Source organism: Drosophila serrata, unplaced genomic scaffold (assembly GCF_035046125.1).
Source record: "Drosophila serrata isolate PLE 108 unplaced genomic scaffold, ASM3504612v1 contig_378, whole genome shotgun sequence".
Taxonomy (NCBI): Eukaryota; Metazoa; Arthropoda; class Insecta; order Diptera; family Drosophilidae; genus Drosophila; species Drosophila serrata.
In genome coordinates, this window is record NW_028257276.1 from 709,734 (window position 1) to 725,900 (window position 16,167).

Genomic DNA, 16,167 nt, shown 5'->3' on the forward strand with positions numbered 1-16,167 from the left:
CATGTTTATGCGCGCCAGTTAATCGATTATGCACGGGCTGAGTGAGCAGCGCCGGAAATGTGCAAATGCTGCACTTCCGCTTCTCCTTTTTGCGCCCACGCTTCGGGTTTCGCCCGTTTTCCCCTATTTCCCCGCTGGCCCGCTTCTCCGCCCGCTTCCGCCCACGCCCCGTCCTTGCAGTTTTTCCCATTCTGACAGCCTTTGTGTGTGTGTGTGTCGCGACGAGGTGTGAAAACGGAAATCATTATCGCGTTGCTGTCATCGCTTCACTATCCGAAAACAGCAACACTCACACAGTCAGTGCTCGAACTGTTAACAAACAGTTCCATAATCCCATTAAATTGGTTCATTATTTCAATTTTTAGTTGTCCCACAATGTCATTAAATAATACTTGCATAATGTAACTGCAAAGAGCTATGCCTAAAATATTAATCTATATATTTAAATGGCAACAACTTAGGGCTCTTTCAAAGTAGTAATCTATATTATGTTTATATAGCCTTACTCTATTTTTTTACACCTTTATAATTAACTATATAAAATAGATATAGTACTTGTATCTTTTTAATACGTATATCCTCTTTTTAGATTGTATAAGAAAGATAGATAGTTTCATAGTCGAATCTAATGTAGATTGCTTAGTTTATAATGTTTAATATATATTTTTCTTGGATAAAAGTTATTTTATAAACATTTCCTCGATATACATATATATGTTATTTATATTATTATTACGCTTTATCTAACTTCGGTTTGCCCACTAAGTACCATTTCATCTGCCTTCACTTATTTTTGCGGTTGTTTATTTAAACATTTAACGCCCGGGGCTGTCTGTCTATTTCACGTGTCTCGGATAAATAAATATATTTATAAAATACATATATAGAGCATTTTACATTTAGCCAATACGAGCTTTGCTCCTGATCCATCACTAAATTAGAAAATGTAATTATTCAAATATAGAAAACTTTGTTTAGGCTAGAAAGTACATTGAATTATTTAGTTACAAATTAACAATAAATAATATAAATGCTGATAGATTTTGAACACGAATTTAATTAATTTTCCTAACTGCCATAGAAACGATCGTATGTCTGTATGTCGATCTCTCTCTCTCTCTCTCTTTTTCTGTATCTGTAGATAACTCTTCCTTTGTATCATTCTCTATCCCTCTCCATCTCTCTATGCCTTTCTCTAGAGAAACCCCTTTCTCTCTCGCTCTCTCGCACTCACTTTCTCTGTTGTTCTCTTTGCTCCAAAGACTATAAATAGCCGCACAGCCCTCTCACTCACCTCATTCTGTTCGTGGCCTCCGCAGTGTTTACATCGATGGTAAAAGTGATAGTGATTGTGATAGTGATTGCTCTTGGACTACAATAATATCACCTGAACGATGCTATACATCTGGATAACCAGGAAGAAGCTAACTTCGATAATTTTCTCTACTGCAGTAAGTCCTAACTATAACAATTATATCATTTATACATATATGTAGATGCTATAGGAGGGATCTTGAATCAACTGTGCTAGCTATTTATTTATTTTCCAATTAATTCCCATACTTCCATGGTTCCTATTACTTAATTTAATCTTTAGTGATACAGCAATTTGTACTAAGTGTATCTGGAAAAGTATACGTTTATTACAAAACTGACCCTGACTTTGACTTTTGTTACACTTTTATACCATTTTCGGGGTATTATAATTTCACCCAGAAGCCTAAAATGAAGTGAAGGAGTCATTTCCGACCCTATAATCCATATATATTATTGATCAGCATCAACAGGCGAATCTTTCTGGCCAAAAAGAAGGGAACAAAATTTTTGAAAAATTTTTTCCAAATTTTTTTAGACGTTTTTTTCATTGTTAACATATTGAAAAATCGACAAAATTTAGAATAGTTTAAAAGTGTAATTTGGGTATGCAGATTTATTAACCTATTCAAAACTAGAACAGAACAGCTTTCCGAATCGAAATTAATGCATTTTTGACATAGTTATGAGTTTTTTAAGCCTTGACTTGTAGAATAAATTAACTTATAAAAATATCGAAATATTGGTTAAAAAATGGGATTGTTATTTCAGTCAGAAGCTTAAAAATAAGTGAAGGAGTCATTTGCGACACTATGTTCCATATATATTCTTGATCGGCATAAACAGGCAAATCTTTCTAGCCATACAGTAGGGAACAACATTTTTGAAAATTTTTTTTTTATAATTTTTTAGACTTTTTTTTATTGTTAACATATTGAAAAATCGACTAAATTTTAAGTAGTTTAAAAGTTTAGTTTAAGTATGCAGATTTCTTAAACTATTACAAATTAGAGCAGAACAGCTTTCCGAATCGAAATTAATGAATTTTTGGCTTAGTTACGATATTTGAAAAACTTTAATTTACAAAAAATTAGCATATATAAATATAAACCTCGTTTCCTTAAGTCATATATATATAAACCTTAATCCTTTAAGCGAAAGCGATGCCAAAACAATCGATAAATAACCTTCGATAAATAACCATCGATCTCGGGTCTCGCTTCGATTTATTCGCCCTGCCATTTGGCGATGCTAATCGATGTGCATTTGCGGCTTACATCACTAATCCTGCCAAGAGCTGGCCTCGTCCACTTCCCGGGGGCGTGGCATAATCACAGGCCATTTATCAAGCATGCACTCCGGCTTGCGATTCCGATTCTGACTCGGATGTGTGTGTTGTGTGTATGAGAGTGTGCGGGAGGAAACTTACAACACTTTGGCTAAAGGATACTGGTGGCCACAGGACATAAAGAACGAAAGAAACAGCAGCAACAGCAACAGGAGCAGTAGCAGCTGCAAGAAGTCACAACAAACAGACAACGGGAGAGAATCACAAGACAGAAAGCGAAGAGAGGAGCGACAGGAGAAAGGAAAAGGACGAAGAAAAACAAGGAGCAGAGAGCGGAGAAAGCAGAACCGGAAAGTCTGAGAAATGGCCTGTTTGGGTCCGGGCAACAAAGTTAATTGAGCAAACCGGCTGGCGAGCGAGAAGAGCAGGCCGCAGTTGAAATCCAATTTGTCTGCAAATACACAAATGATGGTCCCCACTCCCGGGTCCGGCTCTGGCTCCGGCTCCGGCTCTGGGCCTCATCCGGAACTGGGCGCCAAAGAAGCCGTAGCATCATTCATCTGCCAGGACCGAAAAAAGCTGCAAGCCGTGAAAGAAACGCCAGCGGCATAAGATTCACAAGAAGTCTATGCCCCAAAGGACAACGAGGGAACGTGCTGCTGGTTCTGGCGGGGATTGGTGCCCACCGAGGGCGGCCCACCATCTGGTGGGCACTATCACCGCAACAACAAGGAGCAGCCAGCAGCCAGAAACCAGCAACCGGCGACCAACACCAACAACAATAGCCAAACAGGATACGGATCCCAGCGGGAAACCAATTTCCAGGACATCTCTCTCCTCTTTGCTTTGTGAATATTTCAAAAATTGCAGCAGCCCAAGGAGCTGCACTTGGAGAAATGAGAGCAACTTAAGGCTATCCATGAGCCAGGGAACATAATGTGACAATTTGGTAACGAGTGAAGGAAAACGTTAACTAACTAATAAATAAGAAAAATCACTCATACGCCGAGTGCTCTCCATTATGTTTTAACTTTATACTTCAAATTATTGAGCGCTTTATTTGTAATACTTTCTTTTGTAAAAAGAGAGGTTATTTAATATATCTGCATGAAATTCTTCCCAGTGCATTGAAGAGAACAAACTGCAAGCTGCATCTGTAACCGCTCTGGTGTCCCGCTGTCCCCGTGTCCTGTTCCGTCCTGTCCTGGCTGCAGCAGCAGCAGGAAAATCAACAAATTTTTCAGGCTAACAAGAAAGCCAGCAGAGCATCGCCAGCTTAGGCCCAAGTTGCAAGCTGCATTACTCTTTGCTGCCATACCCTTTCTTTTCCCTGGCCTTTGTCTGAAAGGCTATAATAGCCAAGAGTTCCTGCCATCCGAGAGTAGAGTATACAAATAATGGATGCCATCGCAACGGATTTTGGGGGGAGGCTGGGAGAAGAGCCAGTCCGATATGCATCTGACAGCATTATGGGTAAATTTGTTTGCCTTGTAAGCATATCCTTGGCGCACATCCGGCCGGGATATGTCTGCCATCTGCCTAACAAGCCAACAACAGTTTAGTTTGCCCCACTTCCGTCTCCATCTCCATCTCTGTAGTCCTGGTTCTGGTCCAACCCTAGGTCGTGCTCCTGCTCCTCCTCCATGGACATGATCTGCTTCCAACTTAATCTGTATATGCGACCAAGCATCTGCCAACATAAATTGCCGTAGAACGAACCAAAAATCAGGACACTGCCCTGCTTTTCCCCCCCACCGAAATCAATGGGCGACGAGCCCGAGGACAGGCATATCAGGAACTCGGTCCATTTCCACATCGACTGACTTGGGATTCGCCACAAAGCTGGCCAGTTAACGAGCGAGAATGAGTGAGTGCTCAGAGTCCTGAAATTTCTTCTTGTATAAATTCAAAGCAACTTTGACTGCACAAGAGGTAAAGAGGAGTAAATGTATCTAAGTATAGGAAGGACGATCCTCAAATCTTCAGAAGTATGATATTTTCAAACAATATCTTATGGTTTTCGCTTAAGAAATTTCTTAAATATTATCCCAAATATTATTTCCCGACCATGTCTTTTCAGGCCGTCAATTATCAATCAATTTTCCCCCAACTACGGACACATCCTTCTTCTGCCCTTCTGGCGCCTGTTTCTGGTGTAAATCGAAAACGTTTCCCCACTTGGCTCGTAAAATCCGGCCATAACCCGGCCGGCATACCAAGTGCGTTTCCTTTTTGCTGATGAGTCATCAATAAATCGAATAAAAGCAGCCAAAATGTCTCAGGTCAAAGAGGAAATGCGTCTTAAATTTCCAGTTTTAACCAGGAACACGACAGAAAGCTAACTTCAAGAAGCTGAATACTAATTGTGACTTATTATCAAAGATCTTGCTCAGGAAACCCTGCTCAAAATACTCCAAGAAGACAGCCTCCCCTCTGGTTTAAGGGTATAACATCTACTAAGGCATCCCTAGAGCTCTTTAGCAAGAGAAAAGGATTGCTATAGAGAATCGGGGAAATAAGATTTTAATACCTGTAAGCGAATTTCCACTGGATTTCCATGTCGATTGAATTTGAAGTTTCGTACCTCCCCCTCAGCCACGCCTACAGTCATTGCCTGGGATGATGATGCCCGTGATGCCTTGCAGATGGCTCCGTGTACGCTTATCCCTAAACTTTGTCACAGTTAAATGACAATAAATGTCACACAAAACGCCATAAGCACACAGACACGCACACACACACTCTCGGCACAGATAGGATGTATGTATATATATTCATATACATGTACCCACTGATAGGAGACGACAACGACACGGGACAAGGACATAAAAGGCAAAACTTGTGTTCGCCAGCGACAGCGGCGCATAAAAGTTTTCCTGTTCCCTGGCTTTTCCTTACCTTTCTGGCCCGACCAACATGATGCTCCTTTCTTTGCTTTTCCTTTTCATATACTTGTATGTATGTACGTGTATGCCCTCACAAAGGGTACTTTTCTATTCGGTTAAAGTACAGAAAACAAACAAACCAACAAACGAAAAAAAGGCACTCTCTCAGCTAATAAAGTTTTTTGTTGCATTCAGAAAGGGTATATGGCATTCGTGTTTAGTTTTAAAAGAAAATTAAACTAATATACCAATAAATTGTTTAATGTTTTACAAAGATTTCCATACTAAAGATACAAGAAGACTTTTTTGCAAAGGAAAAAATTCATTGTCTAGATTTCGGAGCTCTTTCGAACATTTGGTTGCTTTTTTGTGTTCCACAAAAGATGAAAGAATTAAATATGTAAGTTATATATATTTAAAGATCTAACACCTTTGAACCTTTCTGAGCTCTTTGTATCTCAATTTTTTTTAATTGAAAAACGTTCCTTGTAGAGTATTATATAAGCCGTTCTTTTGAGTTTACACTTTATGGCTTGTTTTCATTTTATTTTTATTTCTTATCTTATTTTTTGTTCTTTTTGTGTTTTTACTTCTTTTTTTTGTACATACTTAAGCCCGTGAGTGAGGCACGTCATAACTTGGCCGTAAAACAGCTGACAACTCGGAGCAGAAGAGCGATGTGTTACGGCACTTCACCGCCTTTGCCTTTATCCGCCTTTCTCCTCTGTTATCTCCTCCTTTCTCCGCTTCTTCACACGCCTACTTTCTCCTGCTCTGCCCCAACAGCTAGTTGTTTTAGTGGCTTAATGTGCTAAACAACTGCTCAAGAGGGGAAAGGAATTGAATTCCACCTAAAATTTAAGGACTAAGAAAAGAGTGTCTCCATATGTTTGCGTCTCTTTCTCTCTCTGTGTGTGAGTGTGTGTGTGTGTGTGTGTGTGTGTGGAGCACGTCGAGAGCTTCCCGCAATAAAAAAACATCATGCGGGTAGCTGTTGCTTTGTACTCGCTCTTTCTCTATCACTGCTTTCACTTCTCCCCTTCGCCATTTCCACTCCCGCTCTTACTCCCTCTTTCACGCACACACCCAAACATAAACACAGTCAAACCTCGTTAAAAAGTATTCATTATTGTAGATAATGGCAGAGAAGTAGCAAGATTAAAAGATTGTCCTGGTTGGGGAATCCGCACTTAAAAGAAGGCTATGAAAATGAAGCAATTCTCAATTGAATTAATATTTCTACTTTTAGTACCAAAATATCCTGTCAGGACACAGCCACAGTTTAGGGAAAAAGCCAAAAGAAAGGAAACCAGAAATCCCTTATGGACAGTCTCCTCTGCAAATCCCATCTACTGAGTCCTGTGTCCTGTGTCCTCTTCTCGCTCAATTTGGCAAATTCCCTCATGCACTCCACTCATTTCTAGTTTGCCTACTCGAGCCTCGTTTGTCATTCATCTAACAGCCCTCGTCGTCGTCGTCCTTTTCTCCGGTTTGCCATTGTCTTTGCTTTGTTTCCAATTCCCTGGAACTGAAAAAAACAATGAGGGAAAAGAATCCTACAAACTGAAGGAGAGCAGGAACAGGGCAGGAGGTCCTGTCGTAGGCTCTGATTGTTTGTAAATAAAATCGTGAGTTTTATTGGCGCTGTGCAAACTTTGATTAAGAACAGAGCGTCAAAGTATTGAGAAAGTAAACTCAAATGAAATTTTAAGAAGGCAGGACTAACAACACAGCCCCTACTAACACAAAAAAATAAAAGAAGAGGGAAAATCCCCTTCAACTAGTTGAAACTTTCAACGTCACGAAAATCTGCACACACAAGGATATCAGAGGCAAACAGCAGTAACAAAAAAAAAAGGTACTTGCAATACTGGATTCAGCAAACTTTACAAATTGAGAGAAATTGGCAGTTTTGACGGCATTTTTATTCGTATGCAATATTATTTCGTTATTTGTTCACTTCCACTCCACGGCGAGTCCTTTGTTTTGTCAGTTTCTGCACTGCAACAAAAGCAGCGCAAAGTCTGATTCCATTATTTCCCCATCATTTTTTCTTTTTCAGGTTTCATTATGAATATTATTTAAAGTCTAAAGAAAACCCTGCAGGACACACAGGAAAATCTAAATCAATACATCAATGCATGCTCGTTTAATATTAATTAATTTATTAATATTAATATCCTTCCTATAATTTCAATTTAATAAGAAACGAACGAATAGAGTTCATTTAAGTCTCCACATTTAACCTTGCTGAATGATCACTTGAGAACTCCAAGGTTATTTCCTATGAATATCCGAATCTTAGCCACCGAAATTTTAAAGTGTAATCACCATTTTCCCCCACTGCTTGTTTTCTGTATGCCTACATTTCTATGCGCTTGTTTTCCATTTCACCTGCGCAATTTTTTGTTTACAAAAAAAAATGGAGTGCAACGTGATGTGTGTGTGTGTGTGGGTGGGTGTGCTAGGTGAGTGTGTGAATTCGCAGTTTTGCATTGTTTCGACAGGGCGGACAAAACACACAAATAACTGTCAAAGTTTCAATTCTCTTCGAAAGTAAAGCCCGTAAAAAAAGAGAAATAGAATCCAAAGCAAACAATGGGCGGCAAGGGCAGAAAATTTAAACCTCTCTCTGCGGCTATTTTCCCCTATAGTCCCCTTTTGTTTTGGCACTTTCCATTTTTTATTCAAAAATATGAAGCAAAATACAATTTCGGATTAAAAAAATTAAAAAATAACTATTATAGTTGCCCAAAATTTGCTATTGGACCAAGCGATCGCATGGGAAACCGATCACAACTAAGCGAAAAATGCATTCGTTTCGATTCGGAAAGCTGTTCTGTTCTAGTTTTTAATAGGTAAATAAAACTGCATACCTAAATTACACTTTTAAACTATTTAAAATTTTTTCGATTTTTCAATATGTTAACTATGAAAAAAACGTCTAAAAAATTGTGGAAAAATTTTTTCAAAAATTTTGTTCCCTTCTTTTTGGCCAGAAAGATTCGCCTGTTGATGCTGATCAATAATGTATATGGAATATAGGGTCGCAAATGACTCCTTCACTTCTTTTTAAGCTTCTGACTGAAATCACAATACCATTTTTTAACCAATATTTAGATATTTTTATATGATATTTTATTCTGCGAATCAACGTCTAAAAAACTCATAACTTTGCCAAAAATGCATTAAAATTGATTCGGAAAGCTGTTCTGTTCTAGTTTTCAATAGGTTAATAAATCTGCATACCAAAATATCACCTACAAACTATTCCAAATTTTGTCGATTTTTCAATATGTTAACTATGAAAAAATCGTCTAAAAAATTGTGGAAAAATTTTTTCAAAAATTTTGTTCCCTTCTTTTTGGCCAGAAAGATTCGCCTGTTGATGCTGATCAATAATATATATGGAATATAGGGTCGCAAATGACTCCTTCACTTCTTTTTAAGCTTCTGACTGAAATCACAATACCATTTTTTAACCAATATTTAGATATTTTTATATGATATTTTATTCTGCGAATCAAAGTCTAAGAAACTCATAACTTTGCCAAAAATGCATTAAAATCGATTCGGAAAGCTGTTTTGTTCTAGTTTTCAATAGGTTAATAAATCTGCATACCAAAATATCACCTACAAACTATTCCAAATTTTGCCGATTTTTCAATATGTTAACTATGAAAAAACGTCTAAAAAATTGTGGAAAACATTTTTCAAAAATTTTGTTCCCTTCTTTTTGGCCAGAAGGATTCGCCTGTTGATGCTGATCAATAATATATATGGAATATAGGGTCGCAAATGACTCCTTCACTTCTTTTTAAGCTTCTGACTGAAATCACAATACCATTTTTTAACCAATATTTAGATATTTTTATATGATATTTTATTCTGCGAATCAAAGTCTAAGAAACTCATAACTTTGCCAAAAATGCATTAAAATCGATTCGGAAAGCTGTTTTGTTCTAGTTTTCAATAGGTTAATAAATCTGCATACCAAAATATCACCTACAAACTATTCCAAATTTCGCCGATTTTTCAATATGTTAACTATGAAAAAACGTCTAAAAAATTGTGGAAAAAATTTTTCAAAAATTTTGTTCCCTTCTTTTTGGCCAGAAAGATTCGCCTGTTGATGCTGATCAATAATGTATATGGAATATAGGGTCACAAATGACTCTTTCACTTCTTTTTAAGCTTCTGACTGAAATCACAATACCATTTTTTAACCAATATTTAGATATTTTTATATGATATTTTATTCTGCGAATCAAAGTCTAAGAAACTCATAACTTTGCCAAAAATGCATTAAAATCGATTCGGAAAGCTGTTTTGTTCTAGTTTTCAATAGGTTAATAAATCTGCATACCAAAATATCACCTACAAACTATTCCAAATTTCGCCGATTTTTCAATATGTTAACTATGAAAAAACGTCTAAAAAATTGTGGAAAAAATTTTTCAAAAATTTTGTTCCCTTCTTTTTGGCCGGAAAGATTCGCCTGTTGATGCTGATCAATAATATATATGGAATATAGGGTCGCAAATGACTCCTTCACTTCTTTTTAAGCTTCTGACTGAAATCGCAATACCATTTTTTAACCAATATTTAGATATTTTTATATGATATTTTATTCTGCGAATCAAAGTCTAAGAAACTCATAACTTTGCCAAAAATGCATTAAAATCGATTCGGAAAGCTGTTTTGTTCTAGTTTTCAATAGGTTAATAAATCTGCATACCAAAATATCACCTACAAACTATTCCAAATTTTGTCGATTTTTCAGATTGTTAATGATGTAAAAACGGCTGAAAAAATATTGAAAAAAATTTTCAAAAATTAGTTTCCCTCCTTTATACCCAGAAAGATTCGCCTGTTGATGCTGATCAATAATATCTATGGAATATAGGGTCGCAAATGACTCCTTCACTTTTTTTTAGCTTCTGACTGAAATCACAATACCATTTCTTAACCAATATTTCGATATTTTTATAAGTTCATTTATTCCATTCGGATCCATATTGATAATACGAAAATAGGAACAGGAAAAATATAATTTATTAATATATATGATACAAAATTCTCTCTTTTTAAGATACAAAACGTCATTTCAATTGAAATCGTAAAAAATATACCTTATAATAATACTAGTTATAGTGGTTTATAGTAAAATAATGCTTGAAGCAAATAACTTATTTTCCTTTTACTAATTTTCGCTTGCAGACTTCCTTTTTTTCTACATTCCCAAATTCACAAATTGCTTAGAAGAAAAAAGGTAAACAAAGGCAGCAGCTTTCCAACTGTTAAAATTGACACCCCCAAGAGAGGATCGTACTCTTAAGTTGCTCTCTCGCTCTTAGCTTCCACTTGCCAGAGCGAGCACCACCAAGGCCAGTAACGGCACTTGCTACAAATACAAGTGCCAGGACAAGAGACAAGAAAAATATGCGCGGGCGAATAAAACGGTAGGCGAGAAAAAAAGCAAAAAGAAAATAGCGTTGTTTCACTCACTCGTTTACACGGCTTGTTGCTGCGGATCCCAACGGTGAATTAGCGAACGAAGGCACAGACAAAAAGGGGAATAAAACTTTCCACTCCATCAATTCTGATGGCTGCAGATCGAATTAGCAAACGAAGACGCACACACAAAAGTGCAAAAAACACCTTGCACACTCCAATTATTCGCACTTGATCTAAAACGCACTGATCTTAGCTTTATGCATACACAGCCATCTTGAAATGCACTCATATATGTATGTGTGTACGTGGTTTGGCTAAGCGACTACAAAAAATAACACGGCAGCGTTGCGGCTTTGATTTTTGGGCTTTTCCGGCCTTGCCCCCACTTCACTAACACTTTTCACTGCCGGGGCTCACTGTTTTTCACACTTGCCACTTTTTTTCCGCCGTGACTTGCCCAGATTCTATATTTTTCACCGATCTCCATGCGGAGCGACATTTTCGCGTCTGTTCTTTTCGCCCGTTTTGTTAGCAATGTCCTGGAATTTGACATCGCCATGTTTAGATTAACATTTTACTCATGTACAGAAAAATTTTACATGTTTACAGAAACATCAGGTAGATTGCTCACCTTTTGGGGTATAATTCTCATACACGGCGTCAAATTCGCATGTAGAAAGTAAATTTAGTGTACAGATCTGCTTTTATCCAATGAGGGGGGGGGGGAATACGGCAGTGTTGCCAATATCAGCTGTCCACTTCCAAATCAAACTTCCATTTTCAGCCGGGGGCGCGCCAATTTGAATACTTTATTAATGGGGCTTAATGTTTTTGGGTTACATTGAATTTATAAATAGTAAGAGATCGCAACTTGCTTCTACAAAACTGGAAACCATTATAGCATCTCTCGCCCTTATGATACATTAGCATTTAAGTTTGGCTTGGCTTTCAGCTTTGCTCCTTTTGTCCTTTTGTTTACTGTCGTGTAAATATATATACTATATATCCTGCATATCTTCTCCTGCTCTTCCTGCTTGGAGTGCAACACCATTTGCTGCTGCGCTGGAACCTCGAACAATTTTAATTATTTCCATGCCACACGCAGCAGCGGCAGCAGCAAGGAGTAATCCAGAGGCGAGGTCCTGCGGGATGCCGCAGGCTCTGTGTGTGTTGGCTTTAACGGGGAATTAAGTCGGGCAACAAAAAGTCAGCAAGCACAATAATTAAGATGAGCGCTCGAGGGGCAATTATGCGACATCAACTTGCCAATTTTTGGCCCACTCCCTTGCACTTCCACCTGCCTGATATCCTGCCCCCTCCGTCTCTCTCCTCTTGGATGAGCAAACGGATAACAAGTAGAGGGTGAAAGCCAAGGTACAGTGGTTCAGAAGGCAGAAAATGCCCAAGGAGACAATGCATCACTATACAACAATTTACTTGCAGGACAAGCAGCTGTCGCCTTGAGGTGGAGTGAAGGATAAAGGAGCTGCTCCTACTCCTGCATTTTATTAAGATTCTTATATGGGTAAATCCGTACGTATGTTGAAAAATGCTCAAAGACTACGTAATTTTCGGGATAAAATCGAAAAGTCTTTCTGCAACGCTGGGGCACGACATCCTTTGGCACGTTCTTAACAATGCTTTGCTGGTCTCCGCAGGCTAGACATTTTTTCTTGGAGTTACTTGGCTCTGAACACGTGCACTTCTGCATAATTTCTAAAACAAATTTGGAAATTACTGATAGTATTTAAAATTCTGAAACGATTTGTTATCCTATTGAAAGTACAAACCTTTGAACTTTTTGGAAATTTGTTGAAATTTAAAAAATTTTGAAAAGTTTTTTGGGATACAAATAATTTAAAAATAATTACTAAAGGTCTTGCTAGTTTGACGAATGGGATTATACTGAAAATTCCTAGGAACAGGGTTTGGGAGCTAGACTTTTAGATTGACACAACGAGCTCAAGGCTAACTGGATGGCAAGATTTCAGATTAGAAGCTTAATTCAAACTTATTTTCCTCGGACAGACACCACTGTATCGATGCAACTTTGTGTCTCCTTTGGAGCTGTGTGTGTATGTGTGTGTGTATGTGTGTGTGTGTATGTGTGTGTGTATGTGTGTGTGTGTGTGTGTGTGGAGGAAAGTTTTCTTGTTAAGTTGCAGATTGAATGGCGCCGGTAAACATGGCTCGGCAAGTGCACAGCTCCCTGCTCCCTGGCAGACCACCCACCCAGCGTCATCATGCATCCGTCCATGATTGAGCCAAATCCAGGCTCATAACTAATTGCCAGCGTCGTGAAAAGTTTAAATTAAGTTGCGTGTCATAGTCGAAAAGTTTTCCACTTATTCAAAGGAAGGCGAAGATACACGTAGTCCACTGCGCTCCTGGAATACGAGCCGCCTTGCTTGAATTTAAACTGTGGAAAAACACACACAGAAGTAGTTGCAACTAATAAATACAATTCTTTTATTCAGACATTTAATCGAATATAACGTTTTCTTTATGGAATTACACCCGCATTTCTCTTGGGGTTTATCACACTTAATCTTAGGATCACTTTCCCGATGATATATGTAGACATTCAAAGGACTAAAGGACTCAACTGGTTTTTACCTTCGTTTGCGACTGCGACTGCGGCTGGGGAGATGGCGATGGCGCTGGCGACTCCTCAAACTCCACATAGTCGGCGTAGTCTCTTCGCTTGGACAGAGCCAGGGTCCAGCAGATGATCCACAGCGGCAGCAGGACGGTGGATATAACAAAGTACAAGAAGTTGCCATACAACTGGGGACAAAGAGAGAGAAATATAAAGTTCAAGTTCGAGTTAAAGTTCTAATTTGTGGAAATGTGGAAACCAACTCACCACCGAATCAATGAGACCATAAGCCGAGGCATCCATGGCCGCCGTTGCAGCCCGCAGCATGATCTTCTGAAGCGGCAGCTCGGGGAACTGATAGAAGGTCATGGCCAGCACAATAACGTACACGATCATCATGGGGTTGAGGGTCAGCGTGAGCAGGCGGATCGAGTTCCTCAGCGTGCTGTTGCTGGTGTCCTCCTTGGTCTCCAAGGCAATCACCAGTGGCACCGTAAGCACGGCGACAAAGAATCCCAAGGCAAAGTTAAGCAGCCCAATGACGATCAGGGAGCAGCCGTAGATGAGCAGGAAGGCCACGTGCAGCAGCTCCAAGCCACCGGGCGGCAAGACCACCACGAAGGGCAGGATAAACCCAATGAGGGAGAGGAAACTCAGCACGGAGGTGGTTAACGGGGCGGCGCCCATGGGTATCTCCAGGAAATACTGTTGCAGGGGCAGCACGTTGCACAGGAAGCCTATGAGCAGCGTAGCGGTGAGGTAGATGAGCACGGAGCCATATGGCAGTTCGAATTTCTCTGGCTCCACATCCGTTTCCGCATCCTTCTCCTCAGTTTCCTGCTCACCACCTTCAACAGCCGGCAGCGTGGACCACATTAGGTAGGCCTTCACAAACGCACAGGCCACCAGGGCCACCAAGGCCGGCATATAATCCCCGATGGAGATGTACCGATCGTTGTTGACAATCACATAGAAAAAGAAGCTCTGGTGGAAGCGTTCAAGTAGATTGTTCAGGCTCCTGGCTATGCCCTCGATGGCCTTCAGCAGCGGAACTGCCGCCGAGCCAGGCTGGCCCTTTAGCGTGGCATGCGTAGCCCTCCGATGGGCGGCAATGGTCAAGGCATCTATGCGGTAGCGATGGAACAGACCATGATTGCCATTGGGCACGCCTGACGACTGGGTGGCCAGCATGGCGAGCATCTGGCGGAGATTGGTCTCGAAGAGGGACTTGCTGTGCCGGCGCTTCTTGCGCGGCGACTGCTTGTAGCCGGAGGCAATGCCCTCCCGGGCCATGATGCGCTGCACTAGGTTAAACATGTCCAGATTCGGCAGCTTGCCATTTAGTCCCTCAATCCGCACGTCCACGTAGTCTGTTGAAGGAATTATAACTTTCTGACTGAAATAGCTTCCCAGAACAACTCACCAATTTCCAGATCCTGAACTTCGATATTCAGCGCGGCCTGGAGGGAACCCGCTCGCGCCGGCAAATTCCCAGGCCGCAGATAGGCCTTGCTTACGTCCAGGTCACGGTCGCCATCATGATAGGCCTCCAGCCAGGCCTGCATGCCCAGCTGCTCCTGCTCGGTGACCAGAAAGATCAGATCCTTCGCCCAGTAGTTCTTCCGTCGGGCGAAATCGGCAAAGGCCAGCAGTAGCGGCACGCTGGGCGAGATGTCCGTGTGCACGGAGCTGGCGGCGCGGTAGGGAGCCGTGAACACGATGCCCTCCGTGGAGGCAATGCGAGGAGCACGCAGAATGCCGTAGATATTCTTGCCATGATACTCCTTGCCGCCGCCAAAGGGATAGCGCAGCGTGTAGTTGTGCGTGTGCGTCTCCAGCCCGAACTCGTTCATCTTGGCCGCAATCCAGGCATGCGGCGTCGTCGACAGGTGATCCTTGCGCTCGCGCTGCAGCTCCTCCAGCAGCTGGATGGCCAGGCGATTGGCATCCACCCGTATCTCCGGGTACACTAATCCCGGCGACAGGGCATTCTCCGAGAGGTACGTGCCGTGGTTGAACTCCGGCAGGGCCAGGCAGAAGAACCAGGCCACACCCGCCACATACAAGACGGAGCACACCTTGCGGACATGGCGCGCCAGGGCGTCCACCAGCTTGCTCTGCGTTGATATCGATGGATCGGACAGCAGGCCCATTTTCTAGCCCGTGTCTACAACGCTATATCCTATATCCTGAATATCCTGGAATGACAGCGGCGATACAAAAGCAACAGTAAATAGGACGGAAATCCAGCCGGCTGAAATTCAGGTCTATCGATGCGGGTGCTATCGATAACAGCGCCTGCTGCTAGAGATGGCCAGGGAGCCTTCTTGCGATAGTTCTAACGCTCCTAATAAATAAATAAATTCTTTTGTAAAAATCAATGTTAAGTTATAGTCACAAAAGTTTAAATTACGTATATATCAAAAGGAATACAAGAGATATTATATCCGCTTGAAAATATAGCAACCGACGTCGTTCACTTGTCTTATAAATATTTCGCCGATATATTATTGAAATGCACAATTTTCGCGTATATCAAATAACCGAAATGTATGATAAATTATTTAAAAAACATTAAATAATTAAAATTTGTTATCCACAAGGTATATACAATACAGTATTTG

General features: G+C 40.5%; 1 protein-coding gene and 1 long non-coding RNA gene across 2 annotated transcripts; both read right to left on the bottom strand.

The window, feature by feature from the left end:
- Positions 1-12,404: 12,404 nt before the first annotated feature.
- On the bottom strand, positions 12,405-13,181 carry LOC110182842 (uncharacterized). The gene is made up of 2 exons (XR_002319589.2): positions 12,735-13,181; positions 12,405-12,660 (listed from the first exon to the last, which is right to left on the bottom strand). It is a non-coding gene; the product is annotated as an uncharacterized LOC110182842 (long non-coding RNA).
- Positions 13,182-13,389: 208 nt separating this feature from the next.
- GAA1 (glycosylphosphatidylinositol anchor attachment 1) lies at positions 13,390-15,853 on the bottom strand. Its single transcript, XM_020950971.2, has 3 exons — positions 14,967-15,853; positions 13,811-14,913; positions 13,390-13,731 (listed from the first exon to the last, which is right to left on the bottom strand). Exons 1-3 carry the CDS (start codon positions 15,694-15,696, stop codon positions 13,546-13,548), a joined length of 2,019 nt encoding a protein of 672 aa, XP_020806630.1. The 5' UTR covers positions 15,697-15,853; the 3' UTR covers positions 13,390-13,545.
- Positions 15,854-16,167: the final 314 nt, after the last annotated feature.